Source organism: Vicugna pacos, chromosome 25, assembly GCF_048564905.1.
Source record: "Vicugna pacos chromosome 25, VicPac4, whole genome shotgun sequence".
In the NCBI taxonomy this organism is placed as follows: domain Eukaryota; kingdom Metazoa; phylum Chordata; class Mammalia; order Artiodactyla; family Camelidae; genus Vicugna; species Vicugna pacos.
In genome coordinates this window covers 8,567,986-8,595,629 of record NC_133011.1, presented here as the reverse complement: position 1 = coordinate 8,595,629, position 27,644 = coordinate 8,567,986, and the positions used below count along the sequence as shown (strand labels likewise).

General features: G+C 34.4%; 1 protein-coding gene across 2 annotated transcripts in view; it reads left to right on the top strand.

Annotated features, from left to right (window-relative positions):
• Positions 1-27,644, top strand: part of STK3 (serine/threonine kinase 3) — a 232,808-nt gene that overhangs the window by 56,539 nt on the left and 148,625 nt on the right. For both annotated transcript variants that reach the window (XR_012064120.1, XM_072949503.1), the window contains exons 5-6: positions 10,707-10,871; positions 11,392-11,559. Coding sequence is in view for 1 of the 2 variants with exons in the window: in XM_072949503.1 (XP_072805604.1) it covers positions 10,707-10,871; positions 11,392-11,559 (333 nt within the window). In the remaining variant the exon portion in view is untranslated. The remainder of the gene's footprint in view (positions 1-10,706; positions 10,872-11,391; positions 11,560-27,644) is intronic.

Sequence of the window (27,644 nt, the reverse complement as noted above, 5' to 3'; positions counted from 1 at the left end):
ATTTCCCTTTCGTAAGTCAGACCCACCTTCATGCACTTTATTTTTATATCGTACATTCCTGTCCTGGCCAACTGCCTGTCCCTGCCAGATCTATGATGAGCCCTCCCTCCCTGTCATAAGCCTGACCCTTAGCACAGGTTATTTGGAATGATGTGGTTTAGAGGAAGGACTCCTGGATGTTGAATCAGAAGACCAAACGTCAGTCGGTTCCTGGGTTGTTAGTTGTTAGCTCTGTGACCCTGGGTACATTGTATAACTCCTTTAAACTTCAGATGCCTAATCCTGAAATGGATCTAATATCATATTACTTGCGTTACCTCCCTCAGTGTTTTCTTGTGAGAAAAAAGATGATGTATGTCAGAGCATTTTGTAACCTATAAAGTTCTGTACAAATGTAAATTGTGTTTTACTACTGTTAAGGCAAAAACTTGAAAAATGATACTTAATTTTTAATTACTAGTAATTTAAGAATTTTATGATATTTGTTGAAATAGTGGATATTATCCATTATTAGAAAAGTGTATTAAAAGATCATTGTGTCTTATGCAGTGAAGTCTTGTTTAATCTTAGGAAATCAAGAAATATATCTAAGTTAATTTTGGAAAGTTGAAATTTAGGTCCTTAGATATAAAATCTCTTAATTTTAACAATTTTAAATGGAAATCTTTTTTTCTTTTAAGATGGAGCTCGTTAAAAATTGTATTGCGTAATTCTTTATACTTCTAGCCAGAATGTGTAAACCTCTCCCATTTTAATTATATAAGTTAAGGAAAAAATTAAAGTAATATAAACACATTGTAAAAATTCCAAGTAGTACAGAAGAGGAACTTAGTGTCTCCTCCTCACCTCTCAGTTATAGTTCCTTGACATGATGTCAGTTAAGTTTCTCGTGGGCTCTTTGAGCATATATGTATACATACCTTGTTTTACACAAGGGATTCATACTGTCTCATGTGGTGTTCCATACCTTGGCTTTTTCTGTTTTTTGAGTTCTGCTATATCTTAAAGAGATTTTCCCATAGCAGTGCGTATAGGTCTGTGTGTAGGTAACACAATTTTTTTTTTAGTATTTGGATAAAATAAGTGTCAACTTACCAGTTTTTGTTGTTTTAATCTAGTAGGAAACTTTTGTAGGTATATATTGACTTACCTGTGTGCTTATGGCCATTGGGTATGTTCTGAGAAATGGAATAACTGTGTTAGAGGGCATGTTTATTTTTAAGGACAGTTTTTTTTTCTTTCTTTCTTTATTTTTTTTTTCGGTGCAGAGTGTGCTAAGCCCTGTGTTATTTTTTTTAGTACTGAGGTGATTTCAGTTTGAATTATGACAGAACTTTGGGTTTTGCTTTCACTACATTGCTTCACTGCATGCTGTGACATCTCTCCATCGCAACATTAGAAAATTTGACTAAAAACTCGTTTGGGATTTTTCAGTGAGTTTACATACCTGTTAGCTAGCACTGCTGTTGCCGCAGCTGCTCTTGCTCCTGCTCCTGCTGCTGCTGCTCCTGCTGCTGCTGCAAGTCATTTTATTGTTACAACCTCTGCACTAGCTTCCCTACTTCTAGTCTTTGCTGGGAGTCTGACATCAGAATTTCCTTCCTAAAAGTTCAAGTACAATCATATCACGTTTCCATTTAAAAACGTGTAGGCACATAAAGCGGCGTTTGGCCCTAACCTGCCTGCACATTTTGCACTGCTTTCCTGGACACGCCACATTCAAACACAGAGAGCCATTCCCTGGCACAGGGCTTGGTGTATTTTTATGCCCATTGCCTTTACCTATACCTAGTGTTTCAGTCCCTCTTTGATCTCCTGACAAACTTTGTTCATTCTTCACAAGTCACCCCCTCTGTGAAGAATTCTGTAGTGAGGAGAGCAGTGTGAGATTGTCAAGGCTGGCAGGATGTGTATCTGTTCAAAGCCTTGAGTGTTGAAGTGTATCATTGGGTTTTATTTTAAGAGTCTTGGTTCTGTTGCATAATTAGCTTAGGGACTGCTGTTCTGGAGTGTTCTATGGCTAATCTTACTGTAGCAGGCATTGCTTAAAATGGTAATTATTTGTTCCTGTTCCCTTCCCTTCCCACTGAATTATGAGCACCGTGAAGGCAAGGACAGTGTAACAGGCTTTCAGTAAATTTTTGTCACTGCCTACCTTTTGTTGTTGTGTTTGAAGTGAAATGACACCTACGATGTGGCTGATACTGTAAGAACTCGGTAAGTGTAATCTGTTGTTGGCATTATCATTATCATCACTGCATAGGTAAATCCTGACTTGGGGAATTAGGGTGATTTCTTGAAAGAGGCAAGATTTGATCCAGGCCTTAGAACACTTTATTTGGATTATATTGGTGAGTTTTGCTCAAATGGTTTTCAAGAGTTTGTGAAAAGTCACTGTGAAAGTTGAAACTTAAAAATTTTATAATAAAGTATCTATAGTTGTCAGTCTATGGCTCTTGAAAGGAGAAACTATGTCTCATTTTTTGGTTTGTTTCCTTAATAGATAATAAGTATGAGATACAGAATTAATGTATTATTTTCTGTGCATAAATATGTTAAAAAGGTAGGATTTATCCAAGGTTGTCAAAGATTCATTTTCAGAACATTGAAATTCTTAATTTTGTATGAACTTACAAAACCTCATTTGAATTTGTTTTTACTGATGTAAAAACATTAAGGCAATATGTGTATTTTAAAACAGCTTGTGCGTGTGCCTTTGAGACAAGTTGGTGGGTGCATTTTTATCAAAACCATATACACAGTAACATATTAAATGTATCATATTATTATACTAATCATATGACTCTAGAAACAAAAGTAACCAGAGGACTAAAGCCTATCAAAACCATCTTTTTGTTTTGTACAATGAGATTCTTTTAAAATTTGCCAATGAATTCATACCAGTATTGAAACCAGATGTAGACTTCTGTCTTTTAATGTATTAGCTCATCTATAAAGTCTTATTTCCATCTCTGATTACTGAGCATTTCATTCATGTTTTATTATCCTCTTCCACTCTCCTTTTTTTCTTTCTTTCTTTTTAAAATTTAGGCTATAAAATGTGATTCACATGATTTTAAAATGACATTGTCCCATGTGTATAGTGACGGAAATAAAATTAAACCTGTAATGTATTGAAGATAACCTAACTAGATCCACAAATGAAATACTCTGTTGATAAAAATCTTTCAGTGGAAAGGATTCTTGACAGATACTACTAAAAGAAGGGTTAGCTGTAGTTTGAGAATGGATCTGAGATTTTCCATCTTAGAACTGAAATCTGTTACCTCTTTGTGTGTAAGGCAGATCCTCTCTCTTGAGTCTTTTCTTTTCTTCCTAATTTTTTTGATGTAAATATCATGATTTTGAAATATTGGCTATGGGTCTGTCTGAATCGATGAAAAGTCTTAATTATAGAAATGAAAAAGGTACTACTTAAAATTTTTACAGTAATGGGAAGACATAGTTCTCTCTGTTGCCAAATAGAAATCTAGCCACTTTTGGTAACTGGCTGTGTTTGTATGTGAATGAAATTTGTTAGAAGCGTTTAAAGATTCTTTGAAAACAATGTCAATGAACCCACTTTCTTCTTTCTTCTTTTCCTTTCCTCCCCTCTCCCCTCTCTCTTTTCCCTGTCCTTTTCCCTTTCATCTTTCCTTCTTTTTCTTTCTCTTTCCTTTATGAAAATAATCAGTGTGTGTCTAAAGGACGTGAAATGCACATCTAGATCAAGGCCTTCTGTATAGTGTCCATTAAATATATACAGCTTCCTGTCTCCTCCTTATTCTCCATTAGTGACACAAAATACTTGTACAATGGTTTAAATGTTGATATAAATATTGCTCTTTTCCAAAGTTCATTTGCTGCTATTGATATTTTAAAAAGACCAGTAAACACTTATTCCTCTAAATTCGCTAAGATTTACCTGCATTTTGGCATTTTCAAGGCTGAAATCTGACCCACCACTTTTTGCCGTTTTTTGCATCTTAGTGGAAGTAAAGAAAATGGGCCTCACTTGATATCTGAGTGTCACTTTATAAGTATTATATTTCTGTTCTTCAATTAATTATTTGAGTTATTCTTTCAACAGCCTTTCCTTTCTCTGGACAGTGAACTGCTTTTCTTATTCAAAGCCTAATTTTAATGCCAGTTCCTCTTTCCTTCCCTAATTAGTTGCTCTCCATTGTGGTTCCATTTCACTTGGAAAGTGCTTTTATAATAGTTTATGAGTTTCTAAGTCTGTCTTTCATGCTAGATTGGAACTCTGTGAGGCTAGGTTAGAGAATTTCCAGATTCAAATTCAACATAGAGCAGGTGCTCAGTAAATGTTTTTTCAGTGAAATAATGTTATCTAGGTCTTTTTGAAAAATACTTATGCATTCTTAGATCACTTTTACACATGGTTTATACTCTTGTAGGTGACACACATGTTACTTTTATTCTCAGCAACATTGTGAACCATATGGGATAATTTTATAATCGATACTTCATTGTTTCAGTTTGCTTTTCTTTGATAATTACTGCAATTTAATATGTTCCATGTATATTAACTAGCTTTATTTTAACTTTGTGAATTCAAAGAATATTCATGTCTTTGCCTATTTATTTATTGGGATTTTATTGTTTTTTCTGAGGGTTTATGTAAGTGAGCTCTTTACGTTCTAAAAATTCTATACACTAAATATTTTACTATATTTGTTGTGAATATTTTTCTAAGTGTTCTAAACTTACAGTTTTTATGTAGACAAAGCTAATAAATTCTCATAATTATCCATTTGCTTTTTTTGATTAAAAACTCTTCTTACTATTTGATACTTTGAGTTTTGTCTGTTTTTATTTAAGTGTTTTAAAATGTTTAAATAATTGATCTATGTGTTCATTTTGGTGGTCCGGTGATCTGTTTTCAATAAAACACTCATAAAAACTACCTATAATGTCTTTAGTTAGGGTTATTTTTCAGTCCTGGTGAGTCTGCTTATTTGCAGAATTCATTTACAGGTATACTTGCTTTGTTTGGCTGAAACACCAATGAAAATAATTTAAATTTTAATATTGAGATGGGGCAGAGATAACTCTGCCTGTTATGCAGGGCTGCTATTCAGTTTTAGCCTTTGTTGATGCCTGGTATCTATTCTTACTGTTGTTAACTACCAGTAGCTGTTCTGATTGGTTGGTATTATGGCTGATGACTGTTCTGGTTAGACATTGCCTTTACTGATTGTTGAATATGTATTCTGAATATCACCTTTGGAACAAGTCTTGAAATTCCCTATTTTCTTATATTGAGACTAATTCATACATTCATGTTTGTGACATCTGGCAGTGGTGTAATAGTCTGTAGACTGTAGATTCTTATATTGAGACTAATTCATACATTCATGTTTGTGACATCTGGCAGTGGTGTAATAGTCTGTAGACTGTAGATTCATAAGGCACGTGGGTTTGCCACTTAATATGTGTGACATTTGACAGATCACTTAATTTCTCTGAATTTGTTTCCTCATCTATAAGAAGGGGCAATAATACATTTCTGTCTACTTAATTGTGTGAAACTCATAAAATACTCTGTAACTGTAAAGTAATGTAAAAATTTAAGTCAATATTGTATCCCTGTGTTCTAGGAAATATTTCTTGTTTATTGTTTAAAATGATTTTATTGAGGAATAGAGAGCTTTCATTTCTTAATTGAAGTTAAAAGTCTTAAAGTGCAGATACCACATTTGAGCCTTAATATTCAAGTGGATTGTTGAATAATACTGTACCACAAATAATTTTAAATTAAAACATATCCATGTGCTAGTATGAATGATTGGATATTGAATCATTTTTTGATTAGGGAAACGTGTAAAATGACCCCCTGAAGTAGGGAGAGGGGTTCATTACCAAACGGAGAAAAGCATAATGAAAGAGGGACTTTAGAAACTTTACACATGTGCTTCAGATCTGTCCTTTCCATCTTTAATAATTCAGGGGCAAATACAAGGAATGGCCTCAAGTACTCCTGTAAGCTTCATAAAAACTAGGACTGTCAGTTTGTTCACCACTGTATACCCAGCACCTTCAACAGGATCTATATGAGAGGGCCAGTGAAGTAGGTATTTGTTGAAAGAGTAAAAATGGATGTCCAAATTCATGTGGATTTATTATTTGTTAGGAAAAGACTATGAAGATCTTTTATTAATGTATTATAGAATCATAGAGTTGGAATGAACCTTTGAAATCTTCTAGCAAAGCCAAACAGTTCATGAATCAGTGTAATATCTCTGGCTAGTCTTCCTTTGGTCTCACTGGATTTGTCCAATGGCAAATGCTTTACAGCACTGAAGTCAGATAGATTCCTGAGACCTTGAAGTATAGTGTGTCTATTTAATTCTGAACTTTCTCTAGTATAGCTCTGTAATACAGGGTACAGGAACAGAGATAACAAATCAATGAGTTAATAAAGGATAGTGACTTATTGGTTGGAATTAGTGGAATGCTTAGAGGATAAAAATTGAAATCCAGGTATCTGAAAAGGTCAATGTTAAAGTAACTGTACACAACAGAATTTTATGGACTGGTACTGCCTTTTTAACACTCCAAGCTCTTTAATCCTTATGGGGACTGGTGAATAGGGAGAGGGGCGAAAGCCCAGGCGCGGAGGACAGCACCACCATCTCGCATTCCTGCTGCGGTGGTGTGGTGTGGCAGCCCTAAACAGCACACCTGCCTCCCACTCTCCCACCTTGGCTGCAAACCACGAATTTAAAAAGGCTGGGAACATCAGATGTGGGTATCTCCTTTCTTTTTTGTAACTACAAGTCTGTACCCATTCATTCATTACCGAGTGCTAACTATATGCCAGGCATGATTCCAAGCATTGCAGATACATCAGTGAACCAAACAAAGATCTCTGCTCTTGTGGACCCTTGTCTTAGTGTAGTACTGTTCAGTAGAAACATCACATGAGCTACATATATAATTTTAAACTTTCTAGTACTCACATTTAAAAAGAAAAAGTAATAGGTGAAATTAATTTTAATAATGCATTAAGTATATTAATATGTAACATTAATGTTATATAATGTAGTATCTAGTATTAATATCAACTTACATTAAGCATACTTCTTTCTAAAATAATTAATATATAAATCTCATTTAAAAGTTATTAATGAGACACCTTGCATTCTCTTTTTGGTACTAAGCCTTTGATGTATATTTTACGTTTATAGAGTATCTCAATTTGGGTTAGCCACATTTCAAATTCTTACGAGCTACTGTATTGGATAGTGCAGCTTGAGAGCATAGTGGTTGGTTTCTGTGGATAATCAAGTCAGACCATCTGGTCTGAGCCAGAGAATGATTTCTTAGAAGTGTGAGAATTTTCAAGTTATCTGGGCTCCTTACCCATGGCCTGTAAAACTATGTGATCTGGTCATGGCCTTCAACATCTCATCTTGAAGTAGTCTCCTCCTCGTTCACTGAACTTCAGCTTTCTGTTTTGAATTCAGTTGTGGGAGGCTTTTTCTTGAATCAGTGGCATTTTTGTCTTTTTCATTTGTGTGGAATGTCAAGTTCCCAGTTAGCCAGTCACACAGTTGGCTCTTCCCTGTCATTTAGACCTCAGCAAAAATATCTATCAGGCCTTCTTTGGTGTCTACTGCAGGTAGCTTCTTAGTCATTCTCTGTTCTCAATCGTCACTGATGTTTTCCTGTGTTACCTTGTTTCCTATCAAATTATCATCATATTATTCCTTCCCCTGTAGAATATAAGCTCCATGAGAGCAAGGATACTTCTTGTTTTATTCACTGCTTATTCTCAGCCACCATAGTAATTCTTAGCCTGTAGTTGGTGCTTGATAAATACTTACTGAGTGAATAAATGGCATTCTAGGTCGGGTATCTTGCACTGGAGTGCATTTATCAAGTGGGTAAGATTCTTAGATTACCACTGAAGTGTAGAGTTGAGAGATGGTTTAGAGTAGCCTTAGGGTTTTTTAATCTGGAAAGTGTTATGGGTAATTGGTACTTTAGAGCTTGGGGGAAGAAGGTCCAAGTTGTTTGTTTTGATGAAGAAAGCAAATTGATCCTAAGCTAACACGTTAAGATTACTACATACAGATAAACATATATGTTTATGACATATATTGGTGTTGTCTGTAAATGTAAACCACCTTCCAATTTGCTTAGAAATTTTAATATAAGGTTTTTTTTTTCATGGAGGTGAAATTCGTGTAACATAAGATTTACTATGTTAAAGTGAAAAATTTAGTGGCATTCACAATATTGCACAGTTACTACCTCTATCTAGTTCCAAAATGTCTTTATCACCCCCTATCTATTAAGCAGTTGCTCCCCATTCTCCCTCCTCTCCAAACCCCTGGCAACCATCAGTCTACTTTCTCTGTGGATTTACCTATTCTGAATATTTCATATAAATGGAATCATACAATATGTGCCTTGTTGTGTCTGGCTTCTTTCACTTACATAATGTTTTCGAGGTCCATGCACATTGTGGCACATGTCAGTACTTTATTCCTTTTTATAACTGAATAATATTCCAGTGTGTGTATATACCATAATTTGTTTATCCATTCATCTGTTGATTGACATTTGGGTTGTTCCTACCTTTTGGCCATTGTGAATAATAGTGCTATGAGCATTCATGTGCATATATTTGTTTGAATACCAGTTTTCAGTTGAGTATATACCTAGGAATGAAATTGGTAATTCTGTGTTTAACTTTAAAAAAAAATACTTTTGAGGATCTTAAATACTGTTTTCCACAGCAGCTGTACCATTTTATATTTCCACTAGAAATGCACAGGAGTTCCAATTTTTTCACATCTTCCCAGCACTTGTTGTTTTCTATTTTTTTGATTATAGCCATCCTAGTGGGTGTGAAGTAGTACCTCATTGTGGCTTTGATTTGCATTCCTTACTGAGTAATGATGATGATGTTGAACGTCTGTCTTTTCATGTGTGGCCATTTGTATATCTTTAGAGAAATATCTGCTCAAGTCTTTGCCCAAGGGATTGTTTTTGGTTGAGTTGGAAGAGTTTTTATATATTCTGTATCCTAGACCATTATCAGATATATGATTTGTAAATATTTTTCCCATTCTTTGGGTTGTCTTTTTACTTTCTTAATAATGTCCTTTAATTCACAGAAGTTTTAAATTTTGATAAAGTTTAGTTTACCTGTTTTTTCTTGTTGCTTGTGCTTTTGATGCCATATCTAATGATACATTGCTCAACACGAGGTCATGAAGATTTACTCTTACGTCTTCTTCTAAGAGTTTTATGGTTTTAATTCATATTTAGATTGTTGATTCATTTTGAGTAAATTTTTGTATATGATCTGATTTAGGAGTTCAACTTCATTTTTTTTTTGCATGTGAATATCTAGTTGTCCCCCAAGTTAATTCTTTATGAGACAGACACCAACTGTAGGGTTGGTGGTGGTGACAGAAGCAAGCTTGTTCAAGCAGTTATTTTCACATTCTCAAGAGTCTTTATATTTTCTTCCTATTATCCCATTGTGGGGCCAACACTTGTTTTCTATTTTTTTGGTTATAGCCATTGGAACTGTTTCTGATTTTCTTGTTTTGTGTTTTTTCCTCCTCTTTCTCTTTCTCTTGTATAGACTGAGACTCTCTCCCTTCCCTCAACTTATTTCTTTGGTTTATGCTTATAGTGATTGTGCTTTCAGTGAGAAGTAGGTTTCATTATCCTGAGCAACTGATATCACTTGGATGTATTAAAAAAATAAGATGCTTTCAATAAAAATAGAGACTTTCACAGATTGCACTTGAGTAAGGTTTATCGAGAGGCACTACAATGTAGTGGTTCCAAGCATAGATTATGACCAGAGAGGACTCACATCTTGGTTCTGTCTTACTTGTGTGTGATCAGAAGGAAGTTACCAAACCCCTATGAAATAACTTGCTCGTTTGTCAAGTGGTGCTAACAGTATTTACCTTATAGGCTTGTTATAATGATAGGTAGGATAGTGCGTGCGAAACTCTAGCACAGTGCCTAGTACAGATAGCACTGGCTGTACTGCTGCAACTGCTGAGAATATCCCCTTTCCCTCCCCTCTCCTCCTTGGCCTTCTTTTTCCCTCCCTCCCCACCTTTTCCTTCTCTGAGAGCCTGTGTTTGTGTTTCCACTTTCCTGGTCTTTCTCTGACGTTTCCAGTTCTGAGTTCTCATTATTAGGGTCAGAATCCAGGACCTGGGTGGATTAGGACTGACCCGGCTGGAAGTGGGAGGAGTGCTGTTGGTGTGAACACTTCATCAGGACACCCTTGGCAAGCCGCCACCTTTTTTCATTTCCTCTCCTTTATGTAACATTGTTGGTTTCTATTTTCATCAAGAATTGGAGGTATCACAGGGAGGAGTGTCTGAATTTACTTTTTCAGGACGGATAATGGCAATATTGCCATCTCAGAGATAGACGATGTAGGAGACAGTGGTTTCTTAGGGTCACGTTGATTCTTGGGATATGTTATGTGCTTTAGGAGTGACATTGATAAATTCGAAAAAAGGAGAAATTTAATGATGAAATTTTCTTTCATCAGAGAAAGAGATTCTTGGTTCTTTACCTTTTAGTCTTTTCCTGGAGGTTTAATGATCATGAGAAAGAAGTCCTTGTTAACAGTACGCTCTTGTAAGAGTTTATCTAATGTGGTATTTCAATTAAGTCTTTAAACTATTTCTTTCCAGTTAACAGAAGATGAAATTGCAACTATTCTTAAATCGACTTTGAAAGGACTAGAATACTTACACTTTATGAGAAAAATACACAGAGATATAAAAGCTGGAAATATTCTCCTCAATACAGAAGGACATGCGAAATTGGCAGATTTTGGAGTTGCTGGTCAGTTAACAGTAAGTGAATAATTTTTTGGAAACATTTTTTTTGGTTTATATGTGGTTTGATTGTGGCTAAACTTTGATAACTTCTTTTGCGGTTATGGAAAGAAACGCATAACATCATTATTCTTGGGGAGAAGGAGCCATAATTTAGGTATTATTTATTATTTTTATTTATAATTAAAGAGATGTTGAATAAATATGAAAATATATGTTATCATCAAGAAATGCTTAAATGTTCAGAAAGGAAAGCTACATCGATTCATTTCTGTAGATTTTATTGTTATAGTGCTATCTTTAATGACTGTCTTTAATGAAGGTGGTGGAGATAAGACATTTATAGATTCTTGGTTATTTCAGAATTCAAAATTTCTAAATATGTCATGTCACAAATAGTTGAAATTTTAGGCAAATAGTTTCAGAGATTATCTGTAGTATCTGAGGGTTTCATGCATGTTGTGTAAAGACTATATTAACAACCAAATTTCCTTAGGTTTTTGTAGTAGTATTTATTGTCTGTGTAATGGTTTTGCAGGATACAATGGCAAAACGCAATACTGTGATAGGAACTCCATTTTGGATGGCTCCTGAGGTAATTCAAGAAATAGGCTACAACTGTGTGGCTGACATCTGGTCCCTTGGCATTACTTCTATAGAAATGGCGGAAGGAAAACCTCCTTATGCTGATATACATCCAATGAGGGTAAGAAAATGATGGAAAATGTCAATGTTAAAACTGTTGCAGTTTTGCAATATCAGTGTAAATAAATACGAAGAAGGTCATTTGAATTTGAGGTCTGTGCGAAAAGATAGTAAAATTTTCTGTCAGAGATTAGTGACTGTTACTTTCTCTCCCCCCACATCCTTAATTGTGAGAGAAGTGAAGCCTGTATTTCTCTCTCCAATCACCGTTAAATTTCCCCATACTTTGAATAGAAGAAAGGGTTGGTAAATCGATTACATTCTTCAGTTCATTGTATTTTGAATGTAGCATTGGAAGAAATTGATTCTTTTCTACCCACCCTGTAAATTCTATCTTTTTGTATTTTTGTTTTTCCCTTTTTTTCTTCTCTGGACTGGCTATATTAAAAAAATTCCTAATATTAATATTAAAAAATTAAAAAATCTAACATTGCTACGTATCTGTAAATGAATTAATCTTATTTTTTTAGTTAGTGCTTAGTGAGAAAATGGAATTCCTTTTTTGAACATTATTATATGCTTCTATGAACTCTTTTTCCAGGATAATTTTTGAGTTTGAAGTACATACCTTGTGTATTCACGTCTTATTGCCAGTACTTTAGGATTTGTGATGATATAATTTTAAAATTTATTAGTATGTGAATCTCAATTCATTATTGATAAGTACATTTATCTTTGTAAACTTATTGCCCTCTAGTGGCTGTAGTCACCTCAAGAAGAAAGGATATAGGAATGAAGGGAGAGAGGGAGAGAGAAAGTGAGTGTGTGGGTGTGTATAGAAAAGAGAAGAGATGATGGTTTCAGGGTGACTGGAGAAGTGTGTGAAGTAAACAGGGGAGGAAAAAGAATGCAGTGTTTGGAATATCTGAAGCATATAAAAATTGGATTTGTATCTGATACTACAGTGCTATTGTGGATTGAATTTCAACAATGTAGGTAATACTGTACTAGACTGGAAATATTTAAAAATCTACCTGCCACTTTCAAGAAAATTCCTTGAGTAATATAATTATATATAATATGTATCATCTTCTTTGTGCATATAACTTCCTTTTGCTAGAGTGAAACATAAAAATAACATGAATTGTTTGTTTGAAAATTCTAACATGAAAAATAACAAGGTCAGCATAAAATCAGCAGGACACATTCTCCTTTCTTTTCTGATTGTTAGATATCTTTGGTAACATATCAAATTTGACCGTGAGGTACTCTCTCTAGTAGAAAGCAAAGAATTAAAGTATCTGCCCCTTGTCTTTCAGAATCTTGAAATATCACTTGACAGTTTAAATTAACACATATAACACATAGTGAAAATACACTTTACAGTTTTTTTAAATTGAGGTGTAGCTGATACACAGTATGTAAGTTTCAGGTGTACAACACAGTGATTCTCAATTTTTGGAGGTTATGCTCCATTTATAATTATTATAAGAAGGTCACTACAGCAGATGGAGGCAAAGAATGCAAGTTATTTTAGTGTACTGCATATAGTGGGTATCTAAAATAAGAGACAAAGTTAGGAGGTGACGGGCCAGGTCCGGGGTGGGGGTGGGCGGGTGTCCAGCCACTGTTGATAGTGTGTGATTGGAGTGAGGATTCTATTCAGTCTTCTGAAATTCCCTTTGGCCCTTCTCCTAAGGGTGTAGCCCTTTCCACTATGCCTGCTCTCTGGATGCCTGTGATAGGAACAACCCCAGAACAGCTGTGCTAATTCCTAGACTGAGTGAAGTGTGATTTGGTTTCCTGGTCATTTTTCCAGGCGTGCCATTGTTTTAGTAGCCCAGGCTCCCGATGTGCTTGAGACCCGTTCTTGGTTAGACCGGCAAGAGTTACGGGCAACAAGTGATACATCAACTTTGGATAATTTATAATGGAGTTGCTCTTGCCTAAAGAATCACAGATTAATATGGTGCTTTTTCACTGATTAGCTGTTCTGTAGGAGATGTGTTTTGAGTGTCATAACCTAAGGGATGTGAAGGACTTAAAGTTGGCACTGAATTAGAAAATAGAAGTGATTAAGTTAAATTGGAACTTGGCAGTTAATTGAGAATGGGTCTAATGAAGGTTTTAAAGACAAGGTCATTTGTTTTATAGGGTTTAGTTTATCAGAGATTGATACTTAATCATTCCTGAGAGAATAAACAGTATTTGGAATGTAGATACTCATGGAAGAATTTCCTACTAAAAAGGGTGATTAAAAACACTGGATTTATTTGATGGCAAGGGATAAACTAAATTAATTTTGATACAGCTCTCTCTTTTTTTGAAGAAAGACTTGTATGTAAAGCAAATCTTCACTGTGGTACATAGTGATAATTATCTGTCTAGTAAAGGGCAGCAGTGGTGTACACATTAAAACCTGTAAAGCTTCTGTAGTCATCTTAATGAAAAAGAATATGTATATATTTATATATAACTGAATCACTATGCTATGCACTAGAAACTAATACAGTATTGTAAATCAAATATATAAACAATAAAACAATAAACAACAAAAACAAATATAAAAACAATAAAAAAGGGGGAAAAACATGTAAAGCTTTGTAAACAGGAGAGGAATAAAAATATGTGTTATCCAGATATTAGCTTAAAATTAGTGAGTAATGGCAAATGGAAGTAAATCTGCTCAAGATGTTAAGGGGGACAGATTTCATGAAAACTCAGTGTATTTTGAAAAGTTAAATATGAAGCCACTAAGTTAATTTTGGTCAGTTAAATAAATAAAAGATTTAAAAAATGAAGTTTGAACTCAGTTAATCATGTAGTTCTGTTAAGATCAATCTTTTATCTGTCTCAGTCCTTTAGGAAGTACAGTTTTCAAAAACAGGAAACGAGTGATAGTATCATTTTTCTAAATGTCGATTACTGTCCCCCTCCACCAAACCTAAGCACTTAGACATCGTTAAGACCATATTGATTATTTTTTTAACATAGTTTGCTGTGTTTTCTTTTACAAGCTTTTATGTTTCAGCTACTCATTGCTCAGCCGTAGAGAAAGGGGCAAAGAAAGTACAGTTAGAGTCAGACTGAGGACCTAGGCAAAGTGACTGATGTTTTCTTGACATCAACTGAAGGACAGAAAATCAAACTAAGACTTTTACTCAATACTGAATGTCTATTACCTTTAAAAAATAAGATGTACAAATATATGGCATGTTTTAGGGAGATTTATGTCGAATGTGACTTAAGGAGACGAAGCCATTTAAATGGCAAATTTCTGGAAATTCAGCTTATATGCAATTTGACAATCTCTGTTTAAGAGTAAATTAGAAGCTACTTTAGACTAAAAACAGACGTGTCTGTGTATGTGTTTGTCTTCACACCACTTACGAAGAAAGGAACCCTGTAGATGTTTTCAAAATGGAAAAGTAATTTTTGATGAATGATATTTTTGAAAATGGTGTTATCTTTCTTTTCTGAAAACTCTTTACCTTAACCTCATTATTTTTTCCAACTGGTGTCTCCACCCCCCCCCTTTTTTGAGAAACATAGCATTTTAGTAAGTAAAATAATTGCTCCAGTATACACAAGGTAAAAAACAGACAATACGAGATTAAAAAATCACTCTTTATGGTGCATATTAAAAAAATAGAACACTGGGTGGGGAATAGTGTAGCTCAGTGGTAGCGTGAGTGCTTAGAATGAATGAGGTCCTGGGTTCAATCCCCAGTATGAATGAATACATACATACATACATACATATATACATACATATCTAATTACCTCCCCCCACCAAAAAAAAATTTTTAAAAATTTGTTTAAAAAAAAGAGAACACATTCACAGTAGCTTTCTCCATCGAAAATTATATGACACTGCTCTTTTCACAACCAAGTATACTCCTAATCCAACATGGTTTCTTTAGGGGAAAAAAAAAGGACATACAAAAAAGGTAATTATATCTCTATTTAAGAAGTGAAAACTGAGTTAACTATCTGTTAATTTAAAAAAATGAATCCATGACCTCTTTCCTGCCCAATTAATAATAAAATTAAGTTGAGAAATTCTGGAAGACTGGGCTTGGTTAGGGGGTGTGAATTAAGTAATACCACACCCAACACACTTACACATCTTCCTGTCTCCCAGTTCCTGCTGTGTATGACTGGGTGGATACCTGGGCCATCTTAGTGTGTGTGCATGGCACTGCCTCTTGGAAGATTACTTAACATGGGGGTGCAGAGGACAAGTATCTTAATTTTGGGAGTGGACGGAGGAATATGGGGGTGTTAATCACAGAATTAAATTGACTTGATGGGAATGTCCTGGATCAAGACCTCTCTCTTAAAGCTTGAGACAGCAGAGTGCACCCTTCCCCTGTGGTCTGACATCTTGGTGCCCCTGCTGGGGTGCTGTGCCAGATCCTGGAAACATGGGGCCAGGAGTGTGTGCCAACAATACTTCTACCACATCCTGAATAGGGGACTTCAGCACTTTGCCCTCTGACATCATTGTAGCCAGGGACTATGACTTAGTGGCGAAGCCCAAGATCCCCCTCTTCTTTTGCTTTTTATAGTTAAATTTTGGCTTGAATGACATGTTCTGTGCTCATGAGGTCTACTCCCTCACTTTTTATTTTATCTTTTTACCCTCTGTGATAGTTCCCTGGGCTGTCGTAACAGATTACTACAAATTTGGTAGCTTAAAACAATAGAAATTTATTCTTTCGCAATTCTGGAGGCCACAAGTTTGAACCAAAGTGTTGACAGAGTTGTACTCCCTCCAGAGGCTCTAAACAAGACTCCATTTTATTTATTTATTTATTTATTTATTTATTTATTTATTTATTTATTTATTTATTTATTTATTTATTTATTTATTTTACGTCTTCCGGCTTTTGGTGGTTGGCTGCCAAAAGTCCTTGGCATTCCTTGGATTGTAGCTACATCACTCCAGTCTGTGCCTATATATTCACATTACTTTCTCCTCTGTGTTTCTGTGTCTTTTTCTCTTCTGTCCATCTCAAATTTCCCTCTGCCTTTCTCTTAAAAGGACACTTGTCATTGAATTTGGGATCCACTCCAATGATCCAGGATGACCACCTCTTACAAAGATTTTTTTCCCTTTCAGATTAGGTTACATTTAGAGGTTCTGGAAATTAGGATGTACACATATCTTTTTGGGGCCACTGTTCAACCCACTATGTCCCCATAATATATTGTTTTTTCAAATTATGTATAGTTTAAGTTTAATAATGACTAATTTCAGGACATATCTCCTTGTGTTTTGGCTTTTTTTTTTTTTTACTGTGGTAAAATATACATAACAGAAAATTTACCATTTTGACCATTTTTAAGTATACAATTCAGTGGCACTAAGTACATTCATATCACACTATCTACTACAGAAATTTTCATCATTGCAAATTAAAACTCTGTACCCTTTAAATAATAACTTCATTATCCCTCAGCCCTGAATACCTCAAAACCAGTTTCTCTTTCTGACTCATGAATTTGACTATTGTAAGCATCTCATATAAGTGGAATCATACAATGTTTGTCTTTTTGTGTCTGGCTTCTTTCACTTAGCATAGTGTTTTCAAGGTTCATCCACTGTTGTAACATACATCAGAATTCATTCTTTTTTTAAAAGCTGAATAATATTCCATGGTATATATGTATACCGCATTTTGTTTAACCATTCATCCATATATGGATACTAGAGTTGCTTCATCTTTTGATTGCTGTGGATAGTGCTACTATGAACATGGATGTACAATTATCTCTGTGAGACTCTGCTTTCAATTTAATGGGTATGTACCCAAAACTGGGATTGCTAGATCTTATGGTAATTTTATGTTTAAGTTTTTGAGGAACCTGCATACTATTTTTCACAGCACTGTGCCATTTTACATTCCCACCAGCTGTGCACAAGGATTCCAGTTTCTCCATATTCCTGTCAACACTTATTTTCTATCTTCAGATAATAGCCATCCTAACAGGAGCGAAGTGTTATCTTGTGGTTTTGATTTGCATTTCCCTAATAACTAGTGATGTTGAGCATCTTTTCACGTATTTATTGCCCATTTGTGTATCTTTTTTGGGAAAAAGTCCATTCAAATCATTTGCCCATTTTTTAATTGGGTTGTTTTTGATTGTTGTTGAATTTCGGATCTCATTTTTATTAATCTGCCTTTTTCTATTTGCTGACTGAAGTCTTCTAGTCTTTTGACTTTTTTTTTTTTTGGCAGACAGGTAGTCTCTGTTTATTGCCCTTCCAGCTGTCCCCTTATCATTTTTTGTACTCCAATTCTAATACTCAGTCCAAGAGCCTTTATAATTCTTCCTTTGTAATCCATCCACTGCGAGACTTTGAGTCAAAATGGTTCTAACTTCCTGTTTATATGTGCAAATACTTGCTAGTCTATAAGCATAGGGTAGGTTATATGTATTACTTTGCTTTGTGCCATAGATGTGTTCTGGAGAATTTGTGTAAATATTTAATAGTTGTAAATTAGCATTTAAAATTTTTGAATTTAAAAAAAATAATTTTAATGATTCCTTTAGTGATGAGAATAACACTTTTGAAACTTATCTGCCATGTAATTGTATATTTTTATGATAGGACATAACCATTTTAGCAAAAAATACAAAATTTAATCATTAATATTAAAATATTTTTGATTCAGTGTTATTGTTAAAATAGAAGAAATGTGTATTCTGATGTGGAGGTGAGGAAGTTAATCTTTGGGCCAGTTGGAGAATATATCATTTGTTCTACATTGGTTGTTTTGTGTAAGAGAAACTAAATGTCATTTAAGTATGGATGTTTGATTTTTGAAGACAAATACCCCATGATTTTCTTCTTGTATTCCTTTACTTTTGTTCCCCTTTTCTTTATTTCCTTCTACAAATATTTAGTGCACGTTTGTCATGTCATAGTTGGACTTTGAGGATGCAGTGGTAAACAGAACAGGTATGTTTCCTGTTCTCTTGGAACTTACAGTCCAGCGATAATTAGCATTCTCACGTTAGAATTAGTTAGCTTTCTCTATGTGTATGTGTGTGTAGGGAGTGTACATATATACTCAGTTTAGAATATAGGACTATACACTAAAACAACTTTTACTCAATTATATATGTATCTATATTACAAATTGTATAGGATGATATGACTATATGATATTTATTATTTTGTCATTACATACATTACTGGTTTTTCTCATCTTTCTTTTTTTCCCCCTCTCTTCCCACTGCTGCCTTTATTTCCTTTAGCTCCTGTCCCTTGACGGTGTGGGTACGTGAATGTTCACGTAATCCCTTGCACACCTTACTTTTGTTTCTTTTCCTATTGCTTTTCTTCCTCCCTATCTGTTCCCTACATTTTTTGCCTAATTATTTTAAGTGATACCTTGATTATATTAACCATACTTTCAGATCAGAAATAGCCAAGGATCTGCAAGAGTGGGGCAAATTGGATCATTGGAGAATTGTAGTACTACTTTCAGGACATATGTTTTTTCACTCTATTTCAGTGGTAGGGTTGTTCTGCCCCATGGTCCTAATACATGTGGGAGCACTAGGCATTCCAGCCCCAAAACTGAGGATTAAGGTTTATTACAGTGACAGTTTCAATGTATTTTTGTCCAAAGTTGGAGTTATTATTCTTGAATAGATGAATAAGCAAAGAGAACAGAATAAACAAATTTCAGCTTCTCTTGGTTGAGTTGCTGGGGTCACCCCTGAGGGTTTCACAAGGAAGACAAATTCCCACTGTTAATTTATAGTCAAACCTTGCTGCTGGTGTTGCCAAGTCCTCTGTAAACATGATTAGTTTGTTAACTACTGAGGAAGCAGTCATCCTTTTCTCACTGACATATAATATGAATTACATGAATATTAATTGTATGTTGAAGGCATATTTCCATTAAGTATTGCTTAGAGAAAGAATTATTGAGAAGGAGTTACACTAGAAACCCTCTTTTTAAGATTTTAATGTGGGATACTGACAAAGGCAATGCTTCTCTGTTTTTGTGTGGGAGCATTTACCGGAGACAGTTTAAATTGATTTACTAATGATGGAAAGATTTCATACTTTTTTGACTGTAATCCATAGTAGGAAATGTATCTCACATTGTGACCTATTATGTGCATGTGTGCATGCATGTACGTGCACACACAACTGAACCGAAATATACATAAAACAGTACTTACTATGCATGTGCATAATGGGTCACAATGTGAAATACATTTCATACTGTGAATCACTATTTGTGATCCACTCTGATTTCTGTTCTATCACAGTCTTCTCTTTTCTTCTTCTGTTTCATCTTTTCATTAAAAAAAAATAGGTGATTCAAATCCATTCAGTTGATTTTATGACCTGGTATTAATTTGTAACTTACATTTGAAGAGCAGGAATTGCTGTACCAGCCTTTGGAAATCTGAATTCTTCTAATGCCACAGTGCTTTCATTGTTGCCACATAGTAGTGATGTGACCTGGTATTTGAAACTTGTGAGTCCTGAGTCAATTTTGTTATCTGTGAGTTAGTTATAATGGACTCTCATCTGTCCTCTTCACTGAATTGTTGTGAAGATCATATACACAAGATAATATAAGTGAGAAACACATGTAAAATACTAAATTCTATAGAAATATTAGGTAGCATTATTAAGTTTTCATGTCTCAAATTGAGATTGTAAATTAGTGCCAGTTCTTGCAGTGGGTGCCTATTTAATAATATTTATCATTGTTACTTAGGAAGTTTTTGGATATGGGATGGATCAGGCAGTTGCTTTATCATCACTTGATTTTGTTTTGGGTTATCAAGATGGGTGGGAGGTGTTGGGACCTTATACACTACCCATGGAAATTTATTGCCAGCTAGGAGAGATTGCTGTAAGCTTTTAAGCCCTTGCTATGGCTGCTGAGATGACTTCTGCAGCCTCTACTGGAAATTCTATGGAAATAATGAGTCCATGAGGACAGATACATGTGGACTCTCTCTTTTCTAACATCAGACTATGATATACAGATGTTTTCTACTCCATTTCCACTATATACTAGCTCCGTGATGGGAACTGTGAGTCACAAGAGAGTGGGATGAGTTTTTTCTGGGGCAGAAAATTCAGAGTCAATAGACCCCCTAATTGCTTTTAATATTGCTGTTTGTGCAGATGTACATTTTTTCTGATGAGAGAGTTTACAATTTTCATCAAATAAAAATAAGGCTTTCTTCAAAATAAGAAATGAAAGAGGAGAAATTACAACCAACACCACAGAAATACAAAAAAGCATAAGAGAATACTATGAACAGTTATATGCCAACAAATTGGACAACCTAGAGGAAATGGACAGGTTTCTAGAAACATACAGTCCACAAAAACTGAATCAAGAAGAAATAGATAATTTGAACAGACCGATCATTAGAAGTGAAATAGAATCTGTAGTTAAAAAACTCCCTGCAAACAAAAGCCCAGGACTGGATGCCTTCAGTGGAGAATTCTACCAAACATACAAAGAAGAACTTATACCAGTCCTTCTCAAACTCTTCCAAAAGATTGAACAGGAGGAAACACTCCCAAACTCATTCTATATAGCCACTATTACCCTGATAGCATAATCAGACAAATGCACTAGCAAAAAAGAAAATTACAGACAAATATTTTTGAAGAATATAGGTGCAAAAATTCTCAACAAAATATTAGCAAACTGAATCTAACAACACATAAAAGATTATACACTAAAGTCAAGTTGGATTCATCCCAGGGTCACAAGGATAATTCAACATGCACAAATCAATCAATATTATGTACTGCATCAACCAAAGAAAGGACAAAAACTACATGATCATCTCAACAGATGCAGAATAAACATGTGATAAAATTTAACATCCATTCATGATAGAAAAAAAACTCTTACTAAAGTGAGTATAGATAATAAAACTATACTCAACATAATAAAACTATTTATGACATAATAAAACTATTTATGACAGACCCACCGCCAACATAATATTCAGAAGTGAAAAGTTGAAAACCTTCCTGCTAAAATCTGGAACAAGAAGACAAGGATACCCTCTCTCACTACTTCTATTCAACTTAGTATTAGAAGTCCTAGCCATAGCAGTCAGACAAGAAAAATAAAAGGGATCCAAATTAGAAGGGGAGAGGTAAAACTGTCACTATGTGCAGATGACATGATGCTATATATAGAAAATCCTGAAGACACCACTCAAAACTACTACAGCTGATAAACAAATTTATCAAGGTAGCAGATTACAAGACTAACATACAGAAATCTGTTGCATTTCTTTACACTAATGATGAAATATCAGAAAAGGAAAGTAAAAAACCAATTCATTTTAAAATTACATTAAAAAAAAAAGCTTAATAATAAAACTGACCTAGGAGGTGAAAGACTTACACGCTGAAAACTATAAAACACTGATAAAGGAAATCAAAGAAGATTTGAAGAAATGGAAAGATATCCCATGCTCTTGCTTTGAAAGAATTAATATTGTTAAAGTGGCCATACTACTAAAAGCAGTCTACAGATTTAATGAGATCCCTAGCATATTACCTAGGACATTTTTCACAGAATTAGAACAAATAATCCTCAAATTTATATGGAATCACAAAAGACCCAGAATTACAAAAACCATACTGAGGAAAAAGAATGAAGCAGGAAGAATAACCCTCCCAGACTTCACACAATACTACAGAGCTACAGTAGTCAAAGCAGCATGGTATTGGCACAAAAACAGACATATGGATCAGTGGAACAGAATAAAGAGCCCAGAAATAAACCCACACACCTATGGTCAATTAATCTTCAACAAAAGAGGCAAGAATATACAATGGAGTAAAGACAGTCTCTTTAGCAAGTGGTGTTGGGCAAGCTGGACAGCCACATGTAAATCAATGAAGTTAGAACACTCCCCCACACAATACACAAAAATAAACTCAAAATGGCTTACAGACTTAAACATAAGACAGGGCGCCGTAAATTTAGAAGAGAACGTAGGCAATACATTGTCTGACATAAATTGTAGCAATGTTTTCCTAGGTCAGCCTCCCAAGGCAATAGAAAGAAAATCAAAAATAAACAAATGCGACCTAATTAAACCTATACGCTTTTGCACAGCAAAGGAAACCATAAACAAAATAAAAAGACAACCTATGGACTTGGAGAATATATTTGCAAAAGATGTGACTGACAAGGGCTTAACTTCTAGAATATACAAATAGCTCCTACAACTCAAAAATAAAGAACAACAAAAAACAAGCAACCTAATTAAAAAAAAATGGGTAGAAGACCTAAACAGGCATTTCTTCAATGAAGGCGTACAGGTGGCCAATACACATATGGAAAGATGCTCAATTTCGCTAATTATAAGAGAAATGCAAATCAAAACTTCAGTTAGATACCACCTCACATTGATCAGAATAGCCATCATTAAAAAGTCCACAAAAGATCAATACTGGAAAGGGTTTGGAGAAAATGGGACCCTCTTACACTGTTGGTGGGAATGCAGTTTGGTGCAGCCACTATTTAAAACAGTATGGAGATTCCTTAAAAAACTAAAAATAGACTTACCATATGATCCAGCAATCCCACTCCTGGGCATATATCCAGAGAACATTCCAGTTTGCAAAGATACATGCACCCCAGTGTTCATAGCAGCACTATTTACAATAGCCAAGACATGGAAGCAACTTAAATGTCCATCGACAGATGATTGGATAAATAACTTGTGGTATATATACACAATGGAATATTATTTAGCCATTAAAAAGAATAAAATAATGCCATTTGCAGCAACATGGATGGACCTGGAGATTGTCATACTAAGTGAGATAAGCCAGAAAGAGAAAGAAAAATACCATATATCACTCATATGTGGAATCTAAAAAAAAATTACACAAAGGAACTTATTTACAAAACAGAAACAGACTCACAAACATAGAAAACAAACTTATGGTTACCAAAGGGGAAAAGGTGGGGGAGGAATACATTGGGAATTCGGGATTAGCAAATACAAACTACTATATATAAAATAGATAAACAACAAGGTCCTCTTGTAGCACAGGGAACTAAATTTAATAGCTTGTATTAACCTGCAATGAAAAAGAATATGAAAAAGAGTATATTTATGTATAACTGAAACACCGTGTTATATACCAGAAACTAACACAACATTGTAAATCAACTGTACTTCAATAAAAAGTTTTAAAAAGTGAAGATAAGGATTTCTTGACCTCAAAAGACTGAGATCTATGGCTGTTAGTCATGTTATCAGTGACCTTGAAGAGAGTTTCTTGGGGTTTTTTTGTTTTATTTTATTTTACTTTATTTTTTTCTTATAAATTCATTTAATTAATTTTTTTAACTTTTTTTATTGAGTTTTAGTCATTTTACAATGTTGTGTCAAATTCCGGTGTAGAGCACAATTTTTCAGTTACATATGAACATACTTATATTCATTGTCATATTTTTTTCACTGTGAGCTACCATAAGATCTTGTATATATTTCCCTATTTCCCTGTGCTGTACAGTATAATCTTGTTTATCTATTCTACATTTTGAAGAGAGTTTCTTGTTATATTGTATATTTTTAGGATATGGTTTTATTTATTATTTACTTTATTGCAGCATGTCACTATTCTTAGTATTTTCATCTAGAACCAGTAAATACATATGCATATGACATCTATGGTTCCCACCCCCTCAACTACCCCAACACCTTGGAAAGGTTAGTTTTAGGTATATCTAATTACTGTTCAAAGTTTCTTATTTCACTGATTAAAAACATTTTTTTCTCTGAATTCTCATATCATCTTTTCTATGTATTTTTTATGGCTCTTTTTAACTTACTATGTATTATAGTGATTATATAGTTTTCTTATTTCACCTACTAGATCTGCATTTTAAATGCAAATGTATTTCATCTTTGTGTGTCTACCTGAACCTAGCAGAGTGACTTACATAACAGCATCCAATAAATGGTTTTGTTGAATATGTGCTCAGTTCCCTTTCCTATCTCAGGTATACTTTGTCATGTTAATATTGAAATCTAGCAAGTTCAGATTCTTCTTTCTTAAAATAATAATGTTGTACTTATAACTTAGAATAAGAATCAGTGAAATAAACTAAAAAATGAAAGTAAATGCTAATTAAATACAACTTCAAAGCCCTGTCATTGCTCATGCTTGACTTGCAGACTTTTACTAAGTGTAGTTTATTTGTTTAAAATTTCAATTTTAAATTGATATAATTTATATTAATTTTTTTTTGGTACTTTAGATCCTGTTTACTTGCTGAAGGAGATCAGAAAGACTAGTGTGCATGCTTAGTGTTGGCCTCTGGACAGTAGCTTTGGTTTGCTAATGGGGATATTATCATTAACTCTTTTGAAGGCCTTGAAAGCAGTTGTATAGACTTACTATATTGATCATAGTAAGTTTTGTTGTATTTTGTTTTGTTTTTAAACCAGTCATAGAGACTGTTTTGGGTAAAGACATAAGCTAGCATTTATTTTAGAAGACATAAATATTTAGGTGTATTTGTGTTAGGGAGTTGGGAGGTATCTGAGGGCAAGTGTTGACTCTTTAATTTCAAGTGTATAACACTTAAAAATTCATAATAATTTTGGAGGAAGTGCCATCTATAGCAAAGTTGACTTTTCAAATCATGGCTGGTCAGATATATTTTGAAAAAATGAAGATAGGATGTATCTGACTTAAGCAAAAACTATATATTTTAGTTAAATTCCTGCAGAATAGAATTCTTCAGCTGTCCTAGGGACTATATTAATTACAAATTATTTGTTTGATTAGGCTAACTTAGTTTTCAGTATAACTTTTACATAAGTAAAATCATCTTCATTACATCTGGGATCATTTAAATAGTATAATTAGATGTAGTTGTGCTGTGTAATGAAAGGTAAGGGGTAAGTGATCAGAGGTGACTATAAGCATTGTAGTAAGTGACTTATAAACAGAAGGTCACCAGTTTTTGTGAATCTCTTAAATTCTGTAATCAAATGAGTGATATCAAAGGAAGAAGTAATTTAACATAACAATTGTGGCTTACACTGAACATGTGTTCCTGTTAATAAGTTGCATTACAGTCTTTAAGGACTTGTATGTAGTTAGTACATTTAGGTTCATTTGATACCCACAGTTTTTCTTAATTTTTATTAGTGAGTTGTTACAGTGGTTAACAAGAAATACACAGATTTAAGTTGCAATAGTTTTCCCAGGGTTATATGATCTAACTTCACAAGCTTCTTGGACATATGTAGATGCTTTTCTATTTTGCTTTAGTTATGACATACAATTGATATAGGCAAGCATGAAAGCTTGGGCAAATTTTCATTGCTTTTTCTGGATCTTGCTCAGATTCTGTGGTATTTATGTAAAGCACAATTTTGTTTCTTGGGAATGCATGTTGAAATTATCATGTGCACTATTTTGCTGTAGGCCCGTTGGCACTGCCACAAAGGTAATACACTGCCAGTAGGCCATTTCCTTGTCGGCTGCATTTACAATTTAATAGAAATATTACATGACTTTTTAAACAAGTGTTTTGGCAGGGAGGAAATGGCAGATTCCTTACAAACAAGCATAGCTTCCTTTCCTTAACCACACTCCAGCTACTCGAGAAATTGTACTTGGTTTCAAGTTTGGGGGTTTGAGGGTAGAATGGGAAGTCAGGTTGAAACAAGAATGACATTGATATTTACTATAGAATAGTTATGTATTTTTAACTGTTGGATTTTATTACTATGTAGTTTCTGTGAATGACAATCAATATATTTCTGAATTAGAGCTGAGGTTATTTTTATGCAGTTCACCTGGCTGGGAATATCTGGTTTTGATTGGTTGAAAAGGTCAGGACCACCAGATAGGCTGGCTCTAAGATGTTAGTTTACTTTTTATAAGTTTCTTATAGTTTTGGCTTTGCTGTATAAATTGTGCTTCATGACATTTGCATAAGCACAACTTCTTTCTTACCAACTATGATTTTATCTTGAATCACTTTGGGGCTTAGAGAATATGGAAAGAAAATTTGGTAGACTTGTTAGCACTGACATACAACATAATGGATTCCCAGCACATCTTCCCGTCAGTTTGTTTCAGTTCTCTGTTATGTGTTTCAGACTTGAAAGGTCACATTTACACGTGTTTTTTTTTTTTCTTGGATTTTATTCCACTCTATTCCATTCTTATTTTACTTAGTTCTTTGGATCTTAAATCATTTGTAGATTTGGATAAAATGCTGACCTCTTTAATTCTAAAGTATTTTATACTTTTGGAAACTGTCTACAGAAAAAAAAATTGCACTTTTCAGCCTTTAATGTGGCCACATTTTACTTGTAGTGTAGATCCTGGCTTTTTCTTATGTGCGGAAAAAAGAACAGTTTATTGTTAGGTCTTTCTCTTTTTCTTTTCTTATTACTTCTGACTTCTTAGCCAACTTACCTGGCAGCTGTAGTAAGTTATGCTGCTGTGATGTGGTAGAGACTGGCATTGGGTGTGTTCTTACAGCCATCACAGCATTGGCTTTTGTTATTTTCCATGTTTCAGTTTGTTGGTAATGGACATATGGACATCATATGTTCCACAGAATACTGTACGAAGCCAATTTGAACTGTTTCCATTTGCCTCAAGTCCAATCATGATATTTATTTTTCCATGGCACTTACCCAGATTATCCATACCTCCTGCTTAGCTTGTGTCACTGCCACCATGGACCGTATTTCTTCTGATTGCCTCCAGTTTTTCACAGTATCTAATTGCCTTTTCCCCCTTAGCTTTCTTTGCACAGCATTGATTGATGTTTATAAAATACCCCAAGATCTTTTAGATAACAGATACTCAGGTGCATAGTAGTATGATATTCAGCTTGTTTTTTGTTTACACATAAGGAAAGTTTTATATCCAGCCTCATAGACTGGAATTGAATATTCCAGTGGGAAACGTAGAAGAGTAACTGTACGGTTTTAGCCATATTGCTTACTTTTTAGTATAAACAATAATGTATCACAGCAGTGTGATCTCCCAGAGAACCTTTGATAAATCAAATCAGGTCATAATAAATTTATTGCTAAATTTTGAAGGGAAGATCCTAGATGCTCCCTTCTAGG